Raw genomic sequence first — 26,339 nt, forward strand, 5'->3', positions numbered from 1 at the left:
TCATCACTTGCCAGAGTATGTGAGGAGCTTCGTCAGACGACTATTCTAGAAGAGGAAGATGGAGAACCAAGAAGGAAACGAAGAAGAGATGATATGAGTGAAACACCTACCACCTGTGGAACATTAGATGAAGCAATGACCTCTATTCTTGCCTCCAGCAGTGATGATGAAGCAGAAAATTCATCTGTAGTAACTTTACTCATGAAAGATATTGAGAAATATCACAGAGAGAAAAGAATAAGTGGAACAAGTCAAGATAGTTTGCAATGGTGGAAGACAATGAAGACAGTCTACCCTGATTTGGCAAAGGTAGCTTGCCAGTATCTCTCCTGTCCACCAAGTAGCGTTGCTAGTGAGCAGCTGTTTAGTAGTGCTGGCTTGATATATGACGCTAAGCGCAATCGGCTTTTGCCAGAAAAGGTAGATAAGCTACTGTTTTTTAAACGAAACTTGCCCATCTTGAACTTTAAATATTAAGTAATAAATATGTGTTTATAGTATCAGTTCAATCAGTTGGTTATAGATTTATAGTTAACCACTTTCAAAAGGGTGGAGGTTGGGGAAAGTGGTCGGTGGGATGCACGACGAGTTGGGCCAACGTCCCGCATCCTGGTAACGCACAAAATGTGTGGCTGAAACTCGTCATAAAACTTTATTGTAACAAAAAGTACTTCCACTTTACTTCCACTAGTCTACTCTGGAACTCCCTTCCTGCGTCTGTATTTACGTCTTCCTATGACTTAAATACTTTCAAAGAGAGAAGTATCAACTATTAAGACACCATTCGAACTCATTTGGCAGTATTTTGGTTCTCCCACCTTGTTTTTATGTTACTTCTCCTGTCTGCATGGTCTGACACTGAAACAGGCTTTTTATTTGGGGGGGGTCCTCTTGGTGAGAACATTTGACGTAAAAACATCCGCATCCGCATCCGCGAGGATGTCTTATTTTGATATCCGCATCCGCATTTGCATCCGCATTTTAGTAGAGACTGATATCCGCATTCACATTTGCATCCGCAAAATGACATCCGCATATACATCCGCATCCGCGGATGTCTGAAATTCGACATCCGATACATCTCTATACTAAATGATGTCCCGTTGGGTGACTGACAAAGACGGTGCTCGCCATAGGCCACCAGCACCATCAGGGGTGCGGGGGACTCCGCCAGCCTCCTCCGTGTTGACGGCAGACGCTCGGATTGCTCCACCAAGGCCATGAGGCGATCCATCTTCTCCCTCTGCCTGCGTCTTCTCTGCCCACACCCTGGAGACCCCCCCACCCCCCTGGCCAGTCACAGGGGAGGAGGGACATGAGAACTGGGGGACCTCAATCCATGTCACCCACCACTACCTCTACCACCACGACCATGATGGAGACACTGGTGGTGCATGATTCCGATCTCCACCTCCTCCTCCACCTCTGCTGACGCGAGCAAGAGGAGACAAAGCCTTCAAGTCCCCCAAGGAAGAGCTGGCAGGGGAAAGCAGCAAAGAAAGCTCAAAAGACAGCATGAAATATAGCTCTAGAGAGGGACAGTCTTCTCCCCATCGCCTCAACCACTGCTAGCACAACCACCACCACCACCACCACTACTAGTACAACCACCACCACCACCACCACCACCACTACTAGTACAACCACCACCACCACCACCTCCACTACTACTAGTACAACCACCACCACCACCACCACCACTACTACTAGTACAACCACCACCACCACCACCTCCACTACTACTAGTACAACCACCACCACCACCACCACCACTACTACTAGTACAACCACCACCACCACCACCACCACCACTACTACTAGTACAACCACCACCACCACCACCACCACCACTACTACTAGTACAACCACCACCACCACCACCTCCACTACTACTAGTACAACCACCACCACCACCACCACTACTACTAGTACAACCACCACCACCACCACCACCACTACTACTAGTACAACCACCACCACCACCACCACCACCACCACCACTACTACTAGTACAACCACCACCACCACCACCACCACCACTACTACTAGTACAACCACCACCACCACCACCACCACCACCACTACTACTAGTACAACCACCACCACCACCACCACCACTACTAGTACAACCACCACCACCACCACCACCACTACTACTAGTACAACCACCACCACCACCACCACCACCACTACTACTAGTACAACCACCACCACCACCACCACTACTACTAGTACAACCACCACCACCACCACCACCACTACTACTAGTACAACCACCACCACCACCACCACCTCCACTACTACTAGTACAACCACCACCACCACCACCACCACCACCACTACTACTAGTACAACCACCACCACCACCACCACCACTACTACTAGTACAACCACCACCACCACCACCTCCACTACTACTAGTACAACCACCACCACCACCTCCACTACTACTAGTACAACCACCACCACCACCACCACCACCACTACTAGTACAACCACCACCACCACCACCTCCACTACTACTAGTACAACCACCACCACCACCACCACCTCCACTACTACTAGTACAACCACCACCACCACCACCTCCACCACTACTACTAGTACAACCACCACCACCACCACCACCACTACTACTAGTACAACCACCACCACCACCACCACCACCACTACTACTAGTACAACCACCACCACCACCACCTCCACTACTACTAGTACAACCACCACCACCACCACCACCACTACTACTAGTACAACCACCACCACCACCACTACTACTAGTACAACCACCACCACCACCACTACTACTAGTACAACCACCACCACCACCACCACCACTACTACTAGTACAACCACCACCACCTCCACCACTACTAGTACAACCACCACCACCACCACCACCACTACTAGTACAACCACCACCACCACCACCACCACTACTACTAGTACAACCACCACCACCACCACCTCCACTACTACTACTAGTACAACCACCACCACCACCTCCACTACTACTAGTACAACCACCACCACCACCACCACTACTACTAGTACAACCACCACCACCACCACCACTACTACTAGTACAACCACCACCACCACCACCTCCACTACTACTAGTACAACCACCACCACCACCACCTCCACTACTACTAGTACAACCACCACCACCACCACTACTACTAGTACAACCACCACCACCACCACCTCCACTACTACTAGTACAACCACCACCACCACCTCCACTACTACTAGTACAACCACCACCACCACCACCACTACTACTAGTACAACCACCACCACCACCACTACTACTAGTACAACCACCACCACCACCACCACTACTACTAGTACAACCACCACCACCACCACCTCCACTACTACTAGTACAACCACCACCACCACCACTACTACTAGTACAACCACCACCACCACCACCACCACTACTACTAGTACAACCACCACCACCACCACCACCACTACTACTAGTACAACCACCACCACCACCACCTCCACTACTACTAGTACAACCACCACCACCACCACCACCACTACTAGTACAACCACCACCACCACCACCACCACTACTACTAGTACAACCACCACCACCACCACCTCCACTACTACTAGTACAACCACCACCACCACCACCACTACTACTAGTACAACCACCACCACCACCACCACTACTACTAGTACAACCACCACCACCACCACCACCTCCACTACTACTAGTACAACCACCACCACCACCACCACTACTACTAGTACAACCACCACCACCACCACCACTACTACTAGTACAACCACCACCACCACCACCACCTCCACTACTACTAGTACAACCACCACCACCACCACCACCTCCACTACTACTAGTACAACCACCACCACCACCTCCACTACAACTAGTACAACCACCACCACCACCACTACTACTAGTACAACCACCACAACCACTACTAGTACAACCACCACCACCACCACTACTACTAGTACAACCACCACCACAGTCAGTCAGCCAGCAAGTCAATCAGTTAGTCAGTCACTCAGCCAGCAAGTCAATCAGTCAGTCAGTCAGTCAGCCAGCAAGTCAATCAGTCAGTCACTCACTCAGCCAGCAAGTCAATCAGTCAGTCAGTCAGTCAGTCAGCAAGTCAGTCACTCAGCCAGCAAGTCAATCAGTCAGTCAGTCACTCAGCCAGCAAGTCAGTCAGTCAGTCAGTCAGTCACTCAGCCAGCAAGTCAGTCAGTCAGTCAGTCAGCCAGCCAGCAAGTCAATCAGTCAGTCAGTCAGTCAGTCAGCCAGCAAGTCAATCAGTCAGTCAGTCAGTCAGCCAGCAAGTCAATCAGTCAGTCAGTCAGTCAGTCAGTCACTCACTCACTCACTCACTCAGCCAGCAAGTCAATCAGTCAGTCAGTCAGCAAGTCAGTCAGTCAGTCAGTCAGCCAGGAAATCAGTCAGTCAGTCAGCCAGCAAGTCAGTCAGTCAGTCAGTCAGTCAGCCAGCAAGTCAATCAGTCAGTCAGTCACTCACTCAACCAGCAAGTCAGTCAGTCAGTCAGTCAGTCAGCCAGCCAGCAAGTCAATCAGTCAGTCAGTCAGTCAGTCAGTCAGCCAGCAAGTCAATCAGTCAGTCAGTCAGTCAGTCAGCAAGTCAGTCAGTCAGTCAGCCAGCAAGTCAATCAGTCAGTCAGTCAGTCAGCCAGCAAGTCAATCAGTCAGTCAGTCAGTCAGCCAGCCAGCAAGTCAATCAGTCAGTCAGTCAGCCAGCAAGTCAATCAGTCAGTCACTCACTCACTCAGCCAGCAAGTCAGTCAGTCAGTCAGTCAGCCAGCCAGCAAGTCAATCAGTCAGTCAGTCAGTCAGCCAGCAAGTCAATCAGTCAGTCAGTCAGTCAGCCAGCAAGTCAATCAGTCAGTCAGTCAGTCAGCCAGCAAGTCAGTCAGTCAGTCAGCCAGCAAGTCAATCAGTCAGTCATTCAGTCAGCAAGTCAGTCAGTCAGTCAGTCAGCCAGCAAGTCAATCAGTCAGTCAGTCAGCCAGAAAGTCAATCAGTCAGTCAGTCAGTCAGCCAGCAAGTCAGTCAGTCAGTCAGTCAGTCAGCCAGCAAGTCAATCAGTCAGTCAGTCAGTCAGCCAGCAAGTCAATCAGTCAGTCAGTCAGTCAGCCAGCAAGTCAATCAGTCAGTCAGTCAGTCAGTCAGCCAGCAAGTCAGTCAGTCAGTCAGTCAGTCAGTCAGCCAGCAAGTCAATCAGTCAGTCAGTCAGCCAGCAAGTCAATCAGTCAGTCAGTCAGTCAGTCAGTCAGCCAGCAAGTCAATCAGTCAGTCAGTCAGCCAGCAAGTCAATCAGTCAGTCAGTCAGTCAGTCAGCCAGCCAGCAAGTCAATCAGTCAGTCAGTCAGTCAGTCAGTCAGCCAGCAAGTCAGTCAGTCAGTCACTCAGCCAGCAAGTCAATCAGTCAGTCAGTCAGTCAGTCAGTCAGCAAGTCAGTCGGTCCAGCATGAAAAAGACCGACTCCACGCGTCACTGTTTATTTGTACATGTGAAAAATACAAAAAGGAAGAAAGAATGACTTGTTTAATGTCCTTAGCTTCTTTTCTTTAGTGTTTTCTTGTCTTTATTTTCTTTCGCTTACTCTACGTGTGGTTGCAATCTCTCTCTCTCTCTCTCTCTCTCTCTCTCTCTCCCCCCAACTCCGAACAAGCGAACCAGAAGTGAAACAAACTAACGAAGCTTCAGTCTCGCTCGTCTCGGAACGCTGACGTCACAGGAGGAGGAGGAGGAGGAGGAGGAGGCTGACAGTGGAGGAAGGACAGCCGGAGCAGGAAGAGGTGGCGGAGTGGCGGTCACCAGTTCGATTCCCTTCGTCTGCGTGTGTGAAGGAGGTTCGAGGCGGATCTATAGCAGGACTTGAATCTATGTAAAGGAGGACTGGAAGAGGTAAGGCCCGTGGTGGCGATGTGGTGGTAGTGGTGGGGGGGTGATCGTGGTGGTGGCGATCTGGTGGTAGTGGTGAGGGGGTGATCGTGGTGGTGGGGGGTGATGGTGGTGGTGGGGGGTGATGGTGGTGGTGGTGGTGATGTGGTGGTAGTGGTGGGGGGTGATCGTGGTGGTGGTGATGTGATGGTTGTTAGTGAATAGCCTCTCTCTCTCTCTCTCTCTCTCTCTCTCTCTCTCTCTCTCTCTCTCTCTCTCTCTCTCTCTCTCTCTCTCTCTCGTGGATATAGTGATGAGGTACACAATATTAGGACATTGTATTGTTCCGTATTATTCACTGCATTGTGTTATGCGGGTGTTGCGTGCCCTGAAGGTCTGCGCCAATCAGCGGTGAGCACGCCACACGCCCAGCCAATCAGCGTCGAGGAGGAGCGGCACTCGGCCAATCAGCGCCCTGCCCGTCGAGTTGATGCTGTTTGAAGCCTCGGAGCAGCGGAGCGTCTCGACCAAGCAGCTTGTTCGAGGTAATCCCATCTTTACTTCACTACGATTAAAACATTCCCATTACTGTTACCTGTTTGCTATTTCTTATCTTCTTTTGTATCTTCTCTTATCTTTTGCTGTTCCTTATCTTCCTGTCTCCCTCACACTCAAACGTGTCCCTTCTCACTCCACAACGCTCAGGGCCTCCCGTTACTGCCCGGCTGCATCGCTGTGCCCTAAGTCTATATACACCAAGTCAAGTCATACGCAGGTTTGTGGGAGGAGACACCGGCGAGGCGTGGTTTATGCGTGACACTGCTTGGAGCCAAACTAGAGAATGTAGAAACAGGGATTTAGAGAAAACGAAGAAAGGCAGACTAATTTAAATCAATCACTTCAAAATGCCCTCGCTCACAACCCACACCGCCGTTTGTAGGCATTGGAAATAGTCACGCAAAAGCACAATAAAAAGACATAGTTCTTCGTCAGTGGTTTGCCTGAACGCGCTGTGAAAGAAGGCGAGAATGCACATCCAGAATGCACATACTGCCCCAACTTTAGCTAGTCACCCTTCAACAGGCGGGGTGGTTTTTTTTTTTTAGCTACAAGTGACGTCATCCCGCTGCTCCGCCCCAAAAACTGCCTCTTGCGCGTACCGGTCTCAGTTTTGAGGCAGAGTGACTTGACTTGGTATATATAGACTTAGGCTGTGCCCTGTCTGTTCCAAGGCCTCCAGGGTGTCGGTAACTTTCCTTCCTGCTTACGGCCATTCCTCCAGCAATTTGTCATGCATGTGTTGGGGGAAGAAGAGGGATATATGTATCAGGACACCTCTCCTCCTGAAATTGACCCATCTTTCGACTACTCCTCTTGACTTTTGTAGGAGCAGTGAGTAGCGCGCTTTTTTTTTTTTCATTATCGTTTCTTTTTTTCCCCTTGAACAGTTTCCTCTACTGTAAAAAAAATGCCACTACTATATTCTTGCTGATTTTTCTTTATCTCATTTTAGTATTTTTTACCGGGTCATTTTATTCCGCACAATTTTTTTACAGCGAAGGAGACAGCTCAAGGACACTAAAACAAATAGGTAGTAAAATAAAGCCTGCCGAGGCGCTGCTCCAACAAAAGAACAATATTGAACAAGAGGTCAAATTAAGGAGTGGTCAGGTCAGTTTCGGGAAAAGATCGAGGTGACCAATCCAGTTGCGGCGTCATGATTTTAACCCAATCAACCAGCATTCTCGACTCGCAACCAAGAGAGCCCGGGTTCGATTCCCGGGCGGAGTGGAAAAATTTGGGTGGCTTTTCCGATAACCTACGCCCCTGTCCACCCAGCAGTGAATGGGTACCAGGTGTTAGTCGGGGGTTGTGTCCCGTCTCCTGGGATCTGTTCCCTTGTCCTATAATTCCTTCCCCTTCTGTCTCTCTCCGGCATATGACCACAGATGTTGCGCCGACTAAACGAAACTCTCCAACTTTTTCCAATCAACCAGTCAGTCCTATCTAATGTCTACAGTTGAGTCCCTTGCATGGTGGTGGTGGTGATGGTAATTGCGGTGGTGTTAGTGGTGGTGGTGGTTGATTGGTGGTGATGGATGGGGGTGATGGTGAAGTGGTTGTAGGTGAATAGTTCTCTCTCTCTCTCTCTCTCTCTCTCTCTCTCTCTCTCTCTCTCTCCCCCATTGGGGCAGCCAGATTCGGAAGGCTCCTCAACGACGCAGTACGTGTCATCCAAGCAAAAAACGAGTCACAGCCACGTCCCTCCACTCCGCCCGTGTAAATAGACGCCGTGCATCGTAACAAACCCGTAACCGTGATCCCGCAAGTACCACCACCTCTATTACCAAGCCTCTAGATAACTTAAAAATCCTTAGTTTCAATGGGCGTAGCCTAAGAAACAAATTTGATGAACTGAGATGTCTTGCTTTAACAGAAAATTTTGACATAATTGCTATAACCGAAACATTTATCGACACCACAAATATTGACTTAAGTTCCGAATACAACATAGATGGCTACAGACTCTTCAACAAACCGTAGAGGCGGTGGCGTCGCCCTTTATGTCAAAAGCTATTTGCAACCCACTGACAAAACACCGGGAAACAGTAACGTTGAACATTTGTGCGTGCGAGTAAACATTGCAAAAGTCAATTTAAATATGTCTGTCACCTACAGACCTCCCGGGAAATCACTCGATGACGACCTTGAAATGTACAGCGTTTTAAGGCAGTCACTTAATAACAACGACTCACTGATATTAGGAGAACACCTCGGTTCTTGCGATCATAAATTAGTGCGCGTCGACATTAGAGCTCAGTCATTAGTGACTGAAAATAAAGTAAAGGTGCCCAATTTCAAAAGAGCTAACTTCGTAGAAATCCGACAAAAACTAACGGAAATACAACTATCAGATGACGGCAACGTAGATGAAGCCTGGCTAAGCCTTAAAAATCACTTACTCACACAGCAGAACACATTCGTCCCCTTGTGCGAGAAGCGAATTAACACTAATGAAAGCCCACCGTAGTTTAATAGCGAAATTTAACAATCAGTCAATGAGAGAAAATTGTTTTACAGGTTAAAGAAAGAACAAAGCACGCCCGAAAACATTAGACTTTATAATGATGCCAGGCGACGAGTAAAAAGACTAGTAGGTCAGGCAAAGCGTAGATATGAAGAAAATATTGCAGCCAACTGTAAAAATAATCCAAAATCTTTCTTCAGTCACATAAACAACAGAAAGGCGATCAAAAGTGGTATTGGACCTTTAACAAACAGCGACGGTGCACTAGTGACTGACAGCCAACACATTGCAAATCTCTTAAACAATTACTTTTCCTCGGTGTTTAATACTAACAGTCTTCCTCTCGCTACCAACAACACCAATACTATTGTAAATCTCGAGCATACATTGCCTAATTTTGAAATAACAACCGATGAAGTCCTTAAAGATCTCCATTCACTTAAAACAAATAAAAGTCCCGGACCCGACAAAGTATATCCTATACTGCTTAAAGAAACAAAGAGCGAAATACTCTCCTCCCTCATTACCGTATTCAATATGTCCTTGCGACAAGGCATCGTCCCTTCGGATTGGAAAAAGGCGAACGTGACACCGATTTTTAAGAAAGAAGACAAAAAAATACCAGGTAACTACCGACCCATTAGTCTAACTTCAATTGTAGGTAAGCTACTCGAGAGCATAATTAGAGACAAAATTGTGAGTTACCTCGAAAGCCACTCATTAATTGGGGATTCACAACATGGCTTCCGTAACAAAAGATCCTGCCTGTCAAACCTACTGACCTTTTATAACGATCTCTTCTCAATTTATGATGTAACCAAATCAGTGGACGTAGTCTATCTTGATTTCCAGAAAGCGTTTGATAAAGTCCCACATCACAAATTACTTTATAAATTAAAGCAAATAGGCATTGATGGTCAAGTAAACCAATGGATCGCGAATTGGTTGAGCAACAGACAACAAAGAGTAGTGATTGACGGATTTAACTCAGAGTGGGCGCCGGTCACTAGTGGCGTCCCTCAGGGCTCGGTTCTTGGCCCAGTGCTCTTCATTATGTACATCAACGACGTGGATGTTGGACTCAATAATCGCATTAGTAAATTTGCAGACGACACAAAGATTGGTAACTCGGTTCTCAATGACGAAGACAGGCAAAGCCTCCAAGAGGATTTGCACAAAATTTCAGCTTGGTCGGATAAATGGGAGATACCCTTTAACGTAGACAAGTGCCAGGTCCTTCAAGTTGGAACAAAAAATAAGAAGTTCGATTACGAAATACGCGGCGTTAAACTCACAAGTGTTCAGTGCGTTAAGGACCTGGGGATCAAAATCGCATCAAACCTCAAATTCTCACATCAATGCATCGATGCAGCAAATAAAGCGAACAGAATGTTGGGCTTCATTAAAAGAAACTTTTTATTGAAAAATAAAGATGTAATACTTCCGCTCTACAATAGTTTAGTCAGACCCCACTTGGAATATGCGGTACAGTTTTGGTCTCCCCACCATGCAAAGGACATTGCTAAACTAGAAGGTGTTCAGCGTCGAGCAACAAAAATGATCCCTTCCTTGCGCAACAAATCCTACGAAGAAAGGCTTTCCACCCTTAACATGTTCTCTCTTGAGAAACGTCGCCTCCGAGGAAAACTGATCGAATGTTTTAAAATACTTAATGGTTTCACGAATGTAGACAGAACAAAATTGTTTATGATCGATGACACTTTGCGAACGAGGAACAATGGCACAAGACTCAAATGTAGACAAGTAAATTCAGACTGCACCAAATTTTTCTTCACCAACGTTGTAGTGCGAGAATGGAATAAGCTCCCACCATCAGTGGTCCAGTGTAACACGATTGACTCCTTTAAAAACAAGCTCGACCGTCACTTCCTTGAACTTAATATTAACTAGAGTAGAAAAGCAACGTTTTGGAGCCATCTGATTAATGTAAAATCACTTAGGTTTAAAGACAGACCACCTAGTCTGGACCATGGGGTCTGTGTGGTCTGATTTTCTATGTAAATCTCTGTAAATCTCTCTCTCTCTCTCTCTCTCTCTCTCTCTCTCTCTCTCTCTCGGGACTCTAGTCTACAGCAGGGGTTCTTAATTAACCTTTTCATGATCCCAGACCTCCACTGCATTGCTCAGTATGTCCCTTCGCTTGACTGCCGAAACCATCAGCTGACTCTGCCGGCACCTTCAGCTCAGTGTGACTGTCACTCAAAGTTTACTGTAAACACCAAAATCACTTATAGATCAAGTCAAGTCATGGGGGAGTGCGGTGATGATTCGGACAGTGGGATGGTCCGGACATAGCACTTATTGTAAAGTGTATGGGAGTGAGTGCCGCGAGATTTTGTGTGAATGCGCATAACTTTGTTGCCTTGGCCCACAAAGGGACAACCACGCCCTCAGATCTGTTCTTTTCGATGCAAGTCCGAGCTTATGTTTTTTTTGCATCTCGTATGTAATATTTTCAGGGTGTATCGTAAGCTCTCACTTCAAAAAACATGACAATTAGCGAAATGTAAATTATTTCGGTGACGCAGCGATGCACGGCGAAGGTATTGCCGTATAACACAATCACCACCGAGGCTCTCGTGCTGGAAAAGGAGTGTGACCACACATTTGTTTTTTTATAGAGTCGTGATGATTCGGACAGTTGATTTTTTCATGATTTTTATTAAATTTATATCAATTTAAACATTATTGGCGTTGCAACGGTTATAAAAAGGTTAATTTGGTTGATTTATACTCAGATATTATGCTTGTGAGAAAAGAAGGAAGACATAATACCAAAATTTTTGAGATATTTTTTGTAGTTCTCCTTTTATTTTTTTCCCCTATAAATATTGAGAGGATACTTTTGTCCTTATACAAATGTTTTGTAGTAGATATAATCTTGTTTATTAGCCAATCAAACTTAAGTTATATAAATATTATGGCGAGTATTTGAGTGTCCATACCATCCCACACCCCTGGCCGAACCATCACCACGGGTGGGGATGGTTCGGAAGATTTACAAACTTGTCTTTCATCACCTACATCTGAAAAATGGAAATAACTACGAGTGTCATATTAGCAGCCTAAAGAGCTAAATGATGGAGGAACATTTTGAGATCAACAAAACTATCTCCCTTGTTGTTTACCTGCAACAATAAACTAATCACTACTACTTAAACTTTTTTTTCTAAAAATATTTTTCTAAAAAGTGGCCGAATCATCACCGCTCTCCCCTACGCAGCTTTGTGGGAAGAGACACGGCCGAGGCGTGGTTTATGCGTGAAGTTCCTTGGAGCCAAACTAGAGAATGTAGAAACAGGGCTTTAGAGAAAACGAAGAAAGGCGGACTAATTTAAATCAATCACTTCAACATGACCCCGCTCACACCCCACACCCCCGTTTGTAGGCATTGGAATCACAGTCACGCATAGCACAATAAAAATGCATATTTTTTTCGTCAGTGTCTTGCCTGAACGCGCGGTGACAGAAGGCGATCATGCACAGCCAAAGTGCACACGTACATGGCCGTGAACTGGCGGGTATCATCCCGCTGCCCCGCCCCAAACTGCCTCCTGCGCGTGCTGGTAGCAGTTTTGAAGGCAGAGTGGTGGTAGAAGATTAATCCCCTCAGAAGGGGAACGGGCCTTTGTCGTATGTGACGGCCCGTCGCTGTGATGGCAGGTTGAACCCGCCGACTGGCGTGCCGGCGGGGCCCCCGCCGGCTAGCGTGCCAGGCGGGGAAACGGGTGCACATGGCAGTCCGTAGCTGAGCCGAGCGAGCAACTCAACAGTCTACGAGTGCTGGCGTTCCACTGAAGGCAGAATGACTTGACTTGGTCTATATCGACTTTGGTAAACACAGGGAAGGGTCGCAGGACGTTCGTGACAGGAATTTTTTGAAAAAGTGTGAAATGTTCGCTCTTTTTGGGGCCCGCAAAAGCGATCCGCGGCAAAGTTCGGTGCCGGAAAAGTCGCCCCGGCGTGTTCCCCCCCCCTTCAACCCCTGTTCCCCACAGTGCCCCCAGCTTGCCGGGGGAAGGGGGGCGGATTTTTGGTTGGTGGGGGGAGCGCAAAGAGAGAGAGAGAAAAAAAAAAATTAAAAAAGGACGAATTCTTGTTTTTTTTTTTTTTTTTTTTTTTTAAGAAATTAAAAAGTACGAGTTTCTCGGTACGAAATCTTGATTTTTTTTTTTTTTTAAGAAATGAAAAAGTACGAATTTCCCCTTTTTTTTTTTTCTTACCCTGGGGGAATTTTTTTTTTAAAAGGACGAATTCTACGGTTTTTTTTTTCCTTCCCCTGGGGGAATTTTTTGAAAAAGTGTGAAATGTTCGCTCTTTTTGGGGCCCGCAAAAGCGATCCGCGGCAAAGTTCGGTGCCGGAAAAGTCGCCCCGGCGTGTTCCCCCCCCCTTCAACCCCCTGTTCCCCACAGTGCCCCCAGCTTGCCGGGGGAAGGGGGGCGGATTTTTGGTTGGTGGGGGGAGCGCAAAGAGAGAGAAAAAAAAAATTAAAAAAGGACGAATTCCTGTTTTTTTTTTTTTTTTTTTTTTTTTTTTTAGAAATTAAAAAGTACGAGTTTCTCGGTACGAAATCTTGTTTTTTTTAATTTTTTTTTAAGAAATTAAAAAGTACGAATTTCCCCCTTTTTTTGTTTCTTACCCTGGGGTAATTTTTTTTTTAAAAAGGACGAATTCTACGGTTTTTTTTCCTTCCCCTGGGGGAATTTTTTGAAAAAGTGTGAAATGTTCGCTCTTTTTGGGGCCCGCAAAAGCGATCCGCGGCAAAGTTCGGTGCCGGAAAAGTCGCCCCGGCGTGTTCCCCCCCCTTTCAACCCCCTGTTCCCCACAGTGCCCCCAGCTTGCCGGGGGAAGGGGGGCGGATTTTTGGTTGGTGGGGGGAGCGCAAAGAGAGAGAGAGAAAAAAAAAAAAAAATAAAAAAGGAATTCTTTTTTTTTTTTTTTTTAAGAAATTAAAAAGTACGAGTTTCTCGGTACGAAATCTTGATTTTTTTTTTTTAAAGAAATTAAAAAGTACGAATTTCCTTTTTTTTTTTTTCTTACCCTGGGGGAATTTTTTTTTTTTAAAGGACGAATTCTACGGGTTTTTTTTTTCCTTCCCCTGGGGGAATTTTTTGAAAAAGTGTGAAATGTTCGCTCTTTTTGGGGCCCGCAAAAGCGATCCGCGGCAAAGTTCGGTGCCGGAAAAGTCGCCCCGGCGTGTTCCCCCCCCCTTCAACCCCCTGTTCCCCACAGTGCCCCCAGCTTGCCGGGGGAAGGGGGGCGGATTTTTGGTTGGTGGGGGGAGCGTAAAGAGGGAAAAAAAAAAAACCCGGGGGAAAACGCCAGAAAGAGCGCCTTCCCCCGGGGGAAAACGCCAGAAAGAGCGCCTTCCCCCGGGGGAAAACGCCAGAAAGAGCGCCTTCCCCCGGGGGAAAACGCCAGAAAAGAGCGCCTTCCCCCGGGGGAAAACGCCAGAAAGATCGCTTTCCCCCTGGGGGAAGAACGCCAGAAAAGAGCGCCTTCCCCCCGGGGTGGAAAAGCCAAAAAAGAGCGCCTTCCCCTGGGGGAAAAAAGCCAGAAAGCTCTCCCCCTCCCCCCCCCAAAAAAGGCAAGAAAGGGCCCCTCCCCGCCCGAGCAGAACGAGCCAGAAAGCTCTCCCCCTCCCCCCCCCAAAAAAGGCAAGAAAGGGCCCCTCCCCGCCCGAGCAGAACGGAGCGCACTCCCTCCACCGACCGCTCTCCCGGTTAGACTGAGGAGTACAATCCAAGCCACCCCTCCGCCCCGACAATATGGCTGCCCGGATTCAAATCGAGGCCCGCGCCATCTCTTCCTTCTCCTCCCCCTGCCTCTGCTCGCCCTCCTCCTCTCCCCCTGGGATGACCAGAATTCCCGTCACAGGCTCATGAGGTGCAGGAGGGGGGAGCAAGGCGAGCTGTGCAGGTGGGGAATTTTTTTTTTAATAAGCACTTGTATGAGGATTTTTATGGTAATATAGGAAACATTGGGGGCTATAGCCCCCAAAGAAATTACAGCACTGGCCCGTATTTAGAACCACATATAAGTGCTTTACAATTCTTACAATATTGATTCTAAAAAAAGTAATGCAAGTGAGTGCTAATCAATCTTAGGTTCATGAAATAATACAAATTATATCAAACAGCAGTGTTAGTTATAAAGTATCATTCTAACCAACTATAAATTAATAAATCAAATATATAATAATATTCAAAGACTGAGTTTCCCAACCCCGGCATATAGTTCCCACACCCCCGAGGGGCGTGGATCCCCCCAGCTCAGAACCCCTGCCGGGCCACACACCCAGCTGCCACCTCTGCTCTCCTCTCTCCCTGTTCTGCCTTTACCTCTCTTGCCTCAGATTCCACCACCATCACGCCTCCATCCCTCCTGCCTTGCCCCAGCCAGTTTACTTTGCCTTGGTTTCACATGTCTTCTGCTGATTTCGTTTCCGCAAGGAGGCTTGGCGGTTACAAGCAGTAGTGGAGGTAAACCTGCCACTGGTCTGGCAAGAACAATGGTGCCCATCATGGGGGGGCAGCTGTGGGCATCCCCAGCCAGCTGCAGCCATTTGTGGTTGAGGTTACTCCATGATGTGAGTGAGGCTGAAGCACACACTGGGCTTCATGTCTTTGTTGCAGTGTACACTCCTACGAGAAGTGCGAGACAAGAGGAGGTGTTCTACGCCAAACTCAACTCCATACTAGACCAGTGCCCCTCCTGGGACACACTCATTGCCCCTCAACAGGCTCAAAGACTGCCATAAACTCAGGAGCATGCAGTGACAGTCTTAAATTAGCTCAATGTGCTCAGCACCCTTGAGAACCCTGTAGAACTGTGGAACACCTTCAAATGTGACACTCTTCGAGCTGCCAAGGAGTGCATTGGAGAGTGCCCGAGATCTAGGAGTGGCTTCACCTCGGCAGAAACGCTGGAGAATATTGAGGAGAGTCGCCCTGCCAGGCCGGGTGGGAATCAGGACCAATATAGGGTTATGTCACCTAGGAGTAAAGCTCTCCTGAGGAGAGACAAGGAGAGGCATGTCAGGGGTCTTGTTGAGGATGTTGAGTGCCATTTTAATAAAAATGACCTGCGACCTGCTTACCAAGGCTCTGAAGAAGCTCCACTCCGAGCCTCCCTCTCAGGTGAACACTATCCAAACAGCTGACAGCTGCCTCGTGTCGGACTTGGAAGGGCTGAGGGCTCGTTGGGCTGAGTACCTTGCTTCCCCAGCCATCGTCTCCTGTTGCTGATGCCCACCACCTCCTCCACTTCCATCACCTCCACTCAGCAGATTAGTTTCCCTTCACCACTTAAAGCCAGTCCTCACATGCCAGCTGTGCCACATTTTTAAGGCAATGTTAAAGATCTTATTCAATTTATTATAAACTTTATTTCATTTATTACACGTTTTCTCTACCATTTGTGTACTTTGTATTATTCCCGAGTTAACGTATTGTTACGAATGTGCTGTATGTGAATGATTGTATGTGTAATGTGATGAAATTGTAGCATGATGCAATGTTAGCTCAGCATGGTGCAACTCTACTTGTTGGGACAAGAGAGACAGGAGGGGGCCCGGGGCCGCCGGGCCGCCGGGCAGGAAGTGCTGAGTCGAGCAGTTGGGGAGCAAGGGTGGCTGAGGAGTTGTAGGGGAGAAGACGCGTGTCTGGGCTTGAGAGTGTGTTGAGCTGCTCCGCTTGCGAGCTGTGTGCGTCCGTGTGTGCGTGTCTGCCGTGCCCCTGTACTGTGCCTGACTAACTGTTCTGTGCCCTTGAAAGTTGCTGTACTGTGTGAGGAACCTGTCATTAAACTAGAACTTAGTGTTGAACGTGTATCCTTTGTGCCCTGCCCCGTTCCTGCTCCCCTCGGTGTTCTGTGTGGGCCGCTGTGAGTGACTGGTGCCTGTGTGGCTGTTCTGGTGGGGATCACGCCGCCTGCCTGCCCGTGGATGGTGTGTGAGAGGGGGTGGCGTAACATTTGGTGTCAAAGGAGTGGGATAAGTGAACAGTGAAGCGCGCCGAGTGTCATGGCGTCCCCCAGTGATCGCCGTGAGGGTGAGGAGACGGGCAAGGCCGAGGCTGACCCGGGTGAGGTGAAGCCGGGCCAGATGGAATTGTTCGCTGCCATGCTGGCCAGTATGAGGCAGGATTTGGATCAGAGGGCAGACGAGAGGGCACGCGAGCAGGCTCAGAGGGCAGAACAGAGGGCAGACGAGAGGGCACGCGAGCAGGCTCAGAGGGCAGACGAGAGGGCACGCCATCTTGCCGAGGTCCTCCAGAGCTGTTTCTCGTCGCTGAAGGTGGAAACCCAGCAGTACGCCGACCAGGGCTGCGACAGCGCGAGGAGTGAACGGCTGGAGGAGGTGCGGACCCAGGAAGGCGAGGTCCGAGGCCTGAGGGAGGTGGAGAGGCAGCTGCGAGAGGTGGCACCGTCGCACGCTGGGGAAGAAGGCTCAGTTCTGGCAGGAAGCGCCGGGGCGGCGGTCCTGCTGGGGCCTATCAGGGACCCCTGGCAAGGACTCCTGGAGCCTGGTAGCGTCGTGGCGGAACCAGTAGCTGCCGCAGGAGGTTGGGGAGCCCCCGCCTCGTTGCCTCCCTCACCCCCACCCTCTCCTCCATGCCAGCCGGCTCGCAGGTCACGTAGTCCGCTCTCTCTCCCATGGCAGCAGCGAGAGGTGGCAACGTGGTGCGGGGAGGAACAAGAAGCGTCACGTGTGCTGGCGGCGGGTGCACGGGTGGCGGACTGGCGGGGCTCCGCGTGGGGCCCCTGGCAAGGGCCCCTGAAGCCTGGTGGCGTCGTGGCGGAGCCGGTGGAGGCTGCAGGAGGCTGGGGAGCCGTCGGAGCCGCTCCCTTGGGTCCAGCTGGTGCTGGAGTCGGACCCATTAACCCTGCCTCGTTGCCTCTCTCACCGCCTCCCTCTCCGCCATGCCGGCCGGCTTGCAGCCCACGTGGTCCGCCCGCTCCTCTCTGCGGCCCCTCGGCCTCACCGTGCTCAGGGAGGCTTAAGCCAGCGGAGCACGACGGGAAGTTGGCATGGGAGGCCCAGTTCAAGATGCCAGCTGCTGCCCAGAGCTGGGGCGAGGATGAGAAGGCGCTGCTGCTGACGACAGCGCTACGGGGCCCAGTGGAGGCTCGTATCGGCGTAGGCAGCGCTGTGGAGCGCCGGCCGATGGACGTCGCCGATCGAGACGAGCCGTGCGTGCTGGGCCTCGACTACCTGCCGCAGGGCGAGGCCTGTGCCGACCTTGGACGGGAGCTGGAGAGGCTGCGCGGACAGGCGCCTTTGCTCCCGAAGGTCGGCTGTGCAGAGGTAGTCGCGGCGGAGCGACTGCACCTTGCCCCGGGGACGGAGGCTAGGGTCCTGTGTTGCCGGTCGGACGCGATGCCAGCGGAAGGCACGGTGGAGTCCACGGAGGGCCTGCAGCTGCCTGATGGTGTGGCAGCCGGACGGAGTCTCGAAGGAGCGGGGGAGGAGTCAGTCACGGTGCTGGTGGCTAACTCCTCCGACGAGGCTCGGAAAGTACCCGCTGGTGCCAAGCTGGGCACCTGTGAAGAGGGGGAACAAGAGGAAGCGTCGGGGAGCGCGGAGTCGGCCGCTGTGAGGCCGCTGCCCGACTTCCTGGAGGATTTGGCGCACCGGAGCGCCGCTAACCTGACGGAGGCGCAGACGGAGAAAATGCGCCACACCCTGGCCCAGTACGCGGACGTGTTTAGCAGGGGTGACTTGGATCTGGGCTGCACGGGGTTGGTGAAGCACAACATCAACACGGGAAATAGTGTGCCCACCAGGAGCCCGCCCCGACGTGTCGTGCCGGCCAGGCGGGAGGAACTGCAGCGCGCCGTCAACGAGCTGGCGGCGCAGGGGGTGATGGAGCGGACAGACAGTCCGTGGCCCTCAGCAGTCGTCCTGGATATGAAGAAGGACGGCACGCAGCGCTTCTGTGAGGACTGCCGGGCGCTGAGGGACGAGACTGGCGAGGACTCTCACCCCCTGCCGTGGACCGACGACGCGCTGACGAGGGCCTTGGAGTTCGGGGCATTGACGACAATCAGCGGCCTAGCGGCGGCCGCCCCGCCCTGCCATGACCTCCGGGGCCGGATGGCGAAGGTGAAGATGAAGTCAGCGTCGATGAAGGCGAGCCCGGAGGGCCTCCGTGGCTCGTACGGGGGCTGTGGCAAGAGGGGGCATAGGTGCAGTCGGTGCCTGGGGGAGCGAAGGACGCGTTCCCTCGACCGGCTGAGCCCCGACGCCCTCCAGCCGCGCTGTAAGGACTGTGGCCAGTCAGGCCACCGCTTGAGTGCCTGTCCCAGGTCCAGGGACGCGGCGCGGGCGGGAAGCGCGGACGGGCTGGAGAAGGGAGTCTACTTCCAGCCGTCTCCCGCCCTCGGGCCCCGCCTTGAGTAAGCTGCCGCCGCCCGACCAGCGTGTTGCCAGTGGGAGGCTTAGCGGTTGTAGCCACGACGCGTGACAGTGGACACCGGGGGCTGAGGAGTGCTCGGCGCGGCCTGACCCGGGGTAGTGTGTGCTGCTGGAGGGGCCAGTGGAGGCTCGTATCGGCGTAGGCAGCGCTGTGGAGCGCCGGCCGATGGACGTCGCCGATCGAGACGAGCCGTGCTTGCTGGGCCTCGACTACCTGACGCAGGCCAGTAAGGCTCGTGGTGGCCTCGGACGGGAGCTGGAGAGGGTGACCGGAATGGTGCCCTTTGCTTCCAGGAGGTTTTCGAGCATGGCTGCTTGGGGAGGTAGTCACGGCTGAGCGAGGGCACCTTGCCCCGAGGGTGGAGGCCAGGAGCCGGTGTCGACTGTCCCGAGCGTCACCTGGAGCGGATGACGTGGAAGAGCTCACTGAGGACTGGCGGCTGGTCGACGGCGTGGCTGACAGGCGGAGCCCCTTGGGGGCGCGAGAAGAGACTGTGGAGGACGTGGTGGAGGACAGACTGATTTATGTGTATTGCATGTATTTTTCTGTGTTCAGTGTTCGGCCGGGAGCTCAGGCTACCGGTGGATTTGGCCACGGGGCTGCCTCCCGACGTGAGCTTGCCCACCGTCACCTCTGGCTTAGCAGCGGCACTGCAGGAAAGCCTGGCTGAGGTGCACCGACGCGTACGGGGCAAGCTCAAGGTGGCAGGCCAGGCCATGAAGGAGACATACGACCGGCGCCAGAGGGACGTGAGCCCCAGCAGCAGCGACGAGGACGTGTCAGAGGTCGACCACGGGGCGAACGAGAACATGGGCGGTGCGGGCGAAGCGGCAGATGTCAGTGACGACCCTGAGCAAGGACTTGGGGCCGACGACGCCGCTCTGGGTGCCACCGCCTGCCTGCCGCCGCCCGCATCCCAGCGGCGCCCTCGGCGAGAGAGGCGTCGGCCGGGTTGGTTAAGAGACTTTAGTGATGTCCCAGGGGACTGATTAGTTTGATTAATTTCATGTTTTGTTTGTTGAATGTTGGGGCAGCCGGGTCGACTGCCTTCTGAAGGGGGAGATAGTGTTACGAATGTGCTGTATGTGAATGATTGTATGTGTAATGTGATGAAATTGTAGCATGATGCAATGTTAGCTCAGCATGGTGCAACTCTACTTGTTGGGACAAGAGAGACAGGAGGGGGCCCGGGGCCGCCGGGCCGCCGGGCAGGAAGTGCTGAGTCGAGCAGTTGGGGAGCAAGGGTGGCTGAGGAGTTGTAGGGGAGAAGACGCGTGTCTGGGCTTGAGAGTGTGTTGAGCTGCTCCGCTTGCGAGCTGTGTGCGTCCGTGTGTGCGTGTCTGCCGTGCCCCTGTACTGTGCCTGACTAACTGTTCTGTGCCCTTGAAAGTTGCTGTACTGTGTGAGGAACCTGTCATTAAACTAGAACTTAGTGTTGAACGTGTATCCTTTGTGCCCTGCCCCGTTCCTGCTCCCCTCGGTGTTCTGTGTGGGCCGCTGTGAGTGACTGGTGCCTGTGTGGCTGTTCTGGTGGGGATCACGCCGCCTGCCTGCCCGTGGATGGTGTGTGAGAGGGGGTGGCGTAACAGTATGTTTACACTGCACACATAAGAACATAAGAAGAACATAAGAACATAGGGAAACTGCAAGAGGCCGAGTGGCCTACACAGGGCAGCTCCAGAATCCCCCCCACTATTCACGATGGGTGAGGTGTAGTTTCAGGGGTTACAGGTAGAGGCTTGATCCTCGTTTACCTTCGGTACGGGCGTACGCTCCAGTACCCTGTTACCTTACTGCTCCCACACCTCACTGCCACCTGTCATCCTCGTCCATGTAGTTATTTTGTCTACTCTTAAAACAAGCTATCGTCCCTGCACTAACTATGTGATTGCCAAGTCTATTCCATTCCCCCACCACCCTATTACTAAACCAATGCTTGCCTATATCTCTCTTAAATCTATACTTTTCTAATTTAAATCCATACTGCATGTTCTATCCTGCTGACTAATTCTCAGAACTTTACTTATATCGCCTTTGTTGTAACCCTTGACTCATTTGAATACTTCTATCAGATCTCCCCGCACTCTTCGTCTTTCTAGTGAATGTAAGTTTAGATGTTTCAGCCTATTTTGATATGGGAGGTTCCTCAGCCCCTGAATCATCTTGGTCATCCTCCTCTGAACTGATTCTAGCAAGTTGATGTTCATTCTGTAGTGTGGGCACCAAAACTGGACAGCATAATCTAAGTGTGGCCTAACTAACGCTCAATAGAGTCTGAGGATAACCTCTGCAATCCTGTTGGATACCGTCCTGTTAATAAAGCCTAATATCCTGTTACCCCTATTCCTTGCACTAATACATTGCTTTCTTAGTTTTAGGTCAGAGTTCACTAACACTCCCAAATCCCTTTCACACTCTGATCTGCCTATCGCTGTGGAGTCTAAACTATACCCGTGTAATGGGTTGCGTGTTCCTTCACTAAGTATGCTACACTTGGTGATATTAAAATTCATCTGCCATTTCTCTGACTAAGCTGACAGTTTGTTGAGATCCTCCTGCAGTGCTCTAGCATCCTCCCCTGTCCTAATAGTGCGTCCTATTTTGGTGTCATCTGCAAATTTACCTATGTCACTAGTTATCCCATTGTCTATGTCATTGATGTAGATAATGAATAAAAGCGGGCCTAAAACTGAACCTTGAGGAACCCCACTGGTAACATTACCCCATTTGGATTTTTTACCGTTAATGGTAACCCTCTGTTTCCTGTCGCTAATCCACGCCTTAATCCAATCAAATACCTTCCCTCTTATCCCATGAGCCCTGACTTTATTTAACAGTCTCTTGTGAGGTACCTTATCGAAGGCCTTACTAAAATCAAGATAAACCACATCATAGCTCTCATCATTGTCAGCTGCCTCGTATACTCTATTGTAAAAGGATATAAGATTAGTGAGGCACGACTTTCCTTTAGTAAACCCATGCTGTGAGTCGTGAATTAAATTATGTCTGTCTATATGGTCCCTAATACTATCAGCTATTATTGACTCAATCATTTTGCCTATAACTGACGACAAACTAATCGGCCTATAGTTTTCCATAGAAGATTTGTCACCCTTCTTAAATATTGGAATAACGTGTGCCTGCCTCCATGAAACAGGCACCACTCCTGTGTTTAGCGACTTCCTAAATACTTCTGTTAACTGCCCACTTATTTCAGTTTCACATTCCTTTATTACCCTGGGGAAAAGTTCATCTGGCCCTGGCGCCTTGGTGACTTTAAGTCTTTCTATCTGTCTAATCACGAGCTCCCTACTCATGTTGATGTCGGTTAATCCTTCTACCTCTTCTCCCCTGTAGATCTGTTCTCCCTGAGGTATATCATCTAATCTTTCTTTGGTAAATACAGTTAAGAAATATCTATTTAACGCCTCGCTCATTTCCTCATCTCTATCAATCAATGATTCTCCCGACTTAAGCGGCCTATCTTATCCCTAACCTTGGTCTTATAAAGCTGAAAGAAGCCCTTTGGTCTTTGCTTCCCTGGCAATTCTAATCTCATAATTACGTTTTGTCATACGTGTGTTTTTCTTTACTGCTCTAGCTAAATCGTTGTAACTCTCCCTTAGGTGAGTTTCCCCCCTTTTGATTCTAACATATAGTCATCTTTTCCTTCCTATTTCAGTTTTTAGCCTTTCGGTCATTCATCTCGGGTAATTACATGTTGACCTGACTTCCCTGTGAGGTATAAACTGTTTCTGTCCTAGTTTAATCTCCCTGACCAGACTATTGTACTCACCCTCCAAGCTACTGACCTGACTAGTGACCTCACCAGAGATTAACGCCCCTCCCTGCTTTGGGTCCTGACCTACTTCTGATCTCACTCCCCTAAGCCTCTGCAGCTGTTTTCTTAACCCCTCGTGGTCTGCCTTCCTGAAGTCAGGTATTAATGTGTTGTTACTGCTTACTCTATCCTCCCATTTAATATTAAATCTAATTTCCTTATGATCACTGTTACCTAATGAATCCCCAACCTCAATGTTGCTTATTATGTCCTCTCTATTAGTTAACAACAAATCCAAAATATTTTCTTCCCTCGTTGGTGTTCTAATTAACTGCTTAAGGAAACTATCCTGTATCACATCTAACAAATCCTGTGCCTCTTGGTCTCCGGATAAAGTATCCCACTCTATGTTCCTATAATTGAAATCACCAATTACACACACATTTCTATATCTTGACGCCCCACTAATTTCCTGTAAAAGGGGTTGGCTACTGTCCCTGGTAAGGTTGGGTGGTCTGTAAAGTACTCCGATGACAAGCTTCTCCTTCCTACCTATTGTTTCTACCCAGAGGGATTCTGTATTGCTATCTTCCTTGATTGAGTTGTTAATGACACACTTAAGATTGTCCCTGATGAAGAGTGCGACCCCACCCCCCTTCCTGCCTATTCGATCCTGATGGAATAACTTATACCCTTCAATCTCTAATTCTGGGAGAAAGTGTCTGTCTGCAGTGTTTATCCATGACTCTGTGATCGCTATCATATCAAATTTCTCTACCCACGCCTTTCCCCTCAATAAATCTGTCTTATTCCTAATACTTCTACTGTTTGTATAGTACACATTTAGACCTACCCCTTGCCTTACCCTGCAGCCGCTATTATTATTACTACATTTAGTGCCACCTGTTTCTTCACGCTCACCTGTCACACCCTACACTGCTGTACAGTCTTGTATATCTCTACACTGCACACCCATAGCTGCATGCTCACCTGTCACCCTACACTGCTGTACAGTCTTGTATATCTTTACACTGCACACCCATTGCTGCATGCTCACCTGTCACCCTACACTGCTGTACAGTCTTGCATATCTTTACACTGCACACCCATTGCTGCATGCTCACCTGTCACCCTACACTGCTGTACAGTCTTGCATATCTTTACACTGCACACCCATTGCTGCATGCTCACCTGTCACACCCTACACTGCTGTACAGTCTTGTATATCTCTACACTGCACACCCATTGCTACATGCTCACCTGTCACACACACACACACACACACACACACACACACTGCTGTACAATCCTGTACATTTACACACCTTACTTACAAACCACTGCTTGCACCTGAGCCTGTTGGTAAGTAGGGGAGGCTGTGTGCTTATTAAGAGAAAGTAAGCTGAACAGATAATGTCCCAGCTCAGTGTTGTGGTGAACAGTCATACATGGCTTGTGTTCCCTCTGTTCCAGGGTGCTGCTGCAGCACTCCAAGTGTGGCAGAGAAGACTGCAGAGCAAGGTGTGGCCGCGCTCCAAGCTCTCCCGCACTAAGAGATGCCTGTCCTTAACAACTCAAACACCAACAGCAACTTCAAAACTTTCAGTAAAGGTAAAGTTTGTGACGCACGCTGTACCTGTGTGTGGCTCAGTGCTCATCTCCACCACACTGCCCCTTGAGCCTGTGCTGGGAGGGAGCCCATCACCCCGGGACACAGGGCAGGGTGACATGCGCGTTACTACAGCTTACCTCCCCACAGCGCCCCAAACCTACCCTTGAAGGTGGAAAAAGTTTGTAAGCGCTATGTAGCCTTATTTAATATATACAGAATATTATATACACAATTTCAAACAGTAAACAGCTGACATCTGAGTGATTCATTGGGGTGATGCGTCAGTGCCGGGGAGAGGCGCAGGACCCACACAAATTTTTGTGTCAGACTACAGACATGCAACCACCCACCACGCAGGGAACAACACTTGTTTGCCCTTTGTTATAACCCACAAACTGCACATTCTATTACTTTCTTCCTGGCCTATTTGTCACACTGTTATTAACACAGAAAACTAACATGTTGTAACCAGTCATTAACTGTAGACGTGGTTCACAGAAAGCTGGTGAGGAGCCGCGCCTGACTGACTGACTGGTGTTGGGACTGACCCGAAGGAGTGGCCGAGGAAGGGACAGCCTGTGGGGTGGGCGAAGGAACCATTGTGCCCAAGCCCTTCCTGTGACAGCCTTCAAAGGGCAATGCTGGCAGCCTCTTCAATCCAGTGATGTATTGAGAGAGAGAGAGAGAGAGAGAGAGAGAGAGAGAGAGAGAGAGAGAGAGGAGAGAGAGAGAGAGAGAGAGAGAGAGAGAGAGAGAGAGAGAGAGAGAGAGAGAGAGAGAGAGAGAGAGAGAGAGAGAGAGAGAGAGAGAGAGAGAGAGAGAGAGAGAGAGAGTGGAGAGAGAGAGAGAGGAGAGAGAGAGAGAGAGAGAGGAGAGAGAGAGAGAGAGGAGAGAGAGAGAGAGAGAGAGAGAGAGAGAGAGAGAGAGAGAGAGAGAGAGAGAGAGAGAGAGAGAGACCTTGCCACAACCCACAGGATGTCCCCCCACAGTATGTTAACAACCCCCCAGCCACACAAAGGACTCTAAACGCCTGCCACACTTATCCGGGCTGTGTGGCCCTGGTACAGTGCCCCTACAGGCCATCGGTGGTCCGGTTGGTGTGCTGCCTTCAGTGATGCACTTCAGGATCCTTCACTGCTGCCAGCTCCTGTGGTCCTTCCTCACGTGTTGTCTTGTCTGCAGGTCATCCCAGACTCCCGGGCAGTGTCCTCCTCACCCCTAGGGCGACAGCACCCCCAGGCGGCCCCGACACCAACCTCAGCACCACAGGGCCAACAGCTGTGTCAGCAGTCCTGCCCGGGTGACCTGCCTTCCCAGGGCTGGGCAGACGCCCCCCGCCATGGGGTGCAGGACAGCCGGGGTGCTCCGGCAGCCTCTGGTCCCCAGGGATCTTCTCACCCGGCATGGCTGGCCTCCCGGCACCTCCACCTGAAGAAGGGGAAACATTTCACTGTTTGTTCCTCACATAATAAAGCATCATGACACACAGCCTCTACATGATCCTGCCTGTTTTATCAGCCACTCTCCTCCCTCTCCCACACTAAGACACGTCAGCCATG

At 50.2% G+C, this 26,339-nt stretch overlaps 3 protein-coding genes and 1 long non-coding RNA gene across 16 annotated transcripts in view; 2 read left to right on the top strand and 2 right to left on the bottom strand.

The window, feature by feature from the left end:
• Window positions 1–5,787: 5,787 nt before the first annotated feature.
• Window positions 5,788–26,264, top strand: LOC126993922 (uncharacterized). Of its 3 annotated transcripts, none has more exons than XR_007748523.1 (5): window positions 5,788–5,943; window positions 6,314–6,464; window positions 24,642–24,779; window positions 25,279–25,446; window positions 25,963–26,264. It is a non-coding gene; the product is annotated as an uncharacterized LOC126993922 (long non-coding RNA). The 3 variants fall into 3 exon arrangements; XR_007748522.1 differs by having other exon boundaries at window positions 25,279–25,441; XR_007748524.1 differs by having other exon boundaries at window positions 25,279–25,363.
• Window positions 16,416–20,827, top strand: LOC126993919 (uncharacterized). The gene has a single exon (XM_050853084.1). It carries the CDS (start codon window positions 16,993–16,995, stop codon window positions 19,369–19,371), a length of 2,379 nt encoding a protein of 792 aa, XP_050709041.1. The 5' UTR covers window positions 16,416–16,992; the 3' UTR covers window positions 19,372–20,827.
• LOC126993921 (uncharacterized) lies at window positions 23,089–24,368 on the bottom strand. The gene is made up of 2 exons (XM_050853087.1): window positions 24,159–24,368; window positions 23,089–24,089 (listed from the first exon to the last, which is right to left on the bottom strand). The coding sequence occupies exons 1-2, from the start codon at window positions 24,217–24,219 to the stop codon at window positions 23,089–23,091; spliced, it is 1,062 nt and encodes a 353-aa protein (XP_050709044.1). The 5' UTR covers window positions 24,220–24,368.
• LOC126993920 (cuticle collagen 2C-like) overlaps window positions 25,669–26,339 on the bottom strand; it is a 34,738-nt gene continuing 34,067 nt past the window's right edge. For all 11 annotated transcript variants that reach the window (XR_007748521.1, XR_007748518.1, XR_007748519.1 and 8 more), the window contains one exon: window positions 25,669–26,208. Coding sequence is in view for 1 of the 11 variants with exons in the window: in XM_050853086.1 (XP_050709043.1) it covers window positions 25,964–26,208 (245 nt within the window). In the remaining 10 variants the exon portion in view is untranslated. The remainder of the gene's footprint in view (window positions 26,209–26,339) is intronic.

This window comes from Eriocheir sinensis, unplaced genomic scaffold, assembly GCF_024679095.1.
Source record: "Eriocheir sinensis breed Jianghai 21 unplaced genomic scaffold, ASM2467909v1 Scaffold7, whole genome shotgun sequence".
Lineage (NCBI taxonomy): Eukaryota > Metazoa > Arthropoda > Malacostraca > Decapoda > Varunidae > Eriocheir > Eriocheir sinensis.

Excerpts from the sequence above, each read along its gene's own strand:
- LOC126993919 (XM_050853084.1), top strand. The coding sequence starts at position 16,993 with ATGGCGTCCCCCAGTGATCGCCGTGAGGGTGAGGAGACGGGCAAGGCC.
- LOC126993921 (XM_050853087.1), bottom strand. The coding sequence starts at position 24,219 with ATGCAGCAATGGGTGTGCAGTGTAAAGATATACAAGACTGTACAGCAG. Across the intron at positions 24,090-24,158 it reads ACAGCAGTGTAGGGTGACAG|GTGAGCGTGAAGAAACAGGT; the intron begins GTGAGCATGCAG and ends AGGGTGTGACAG.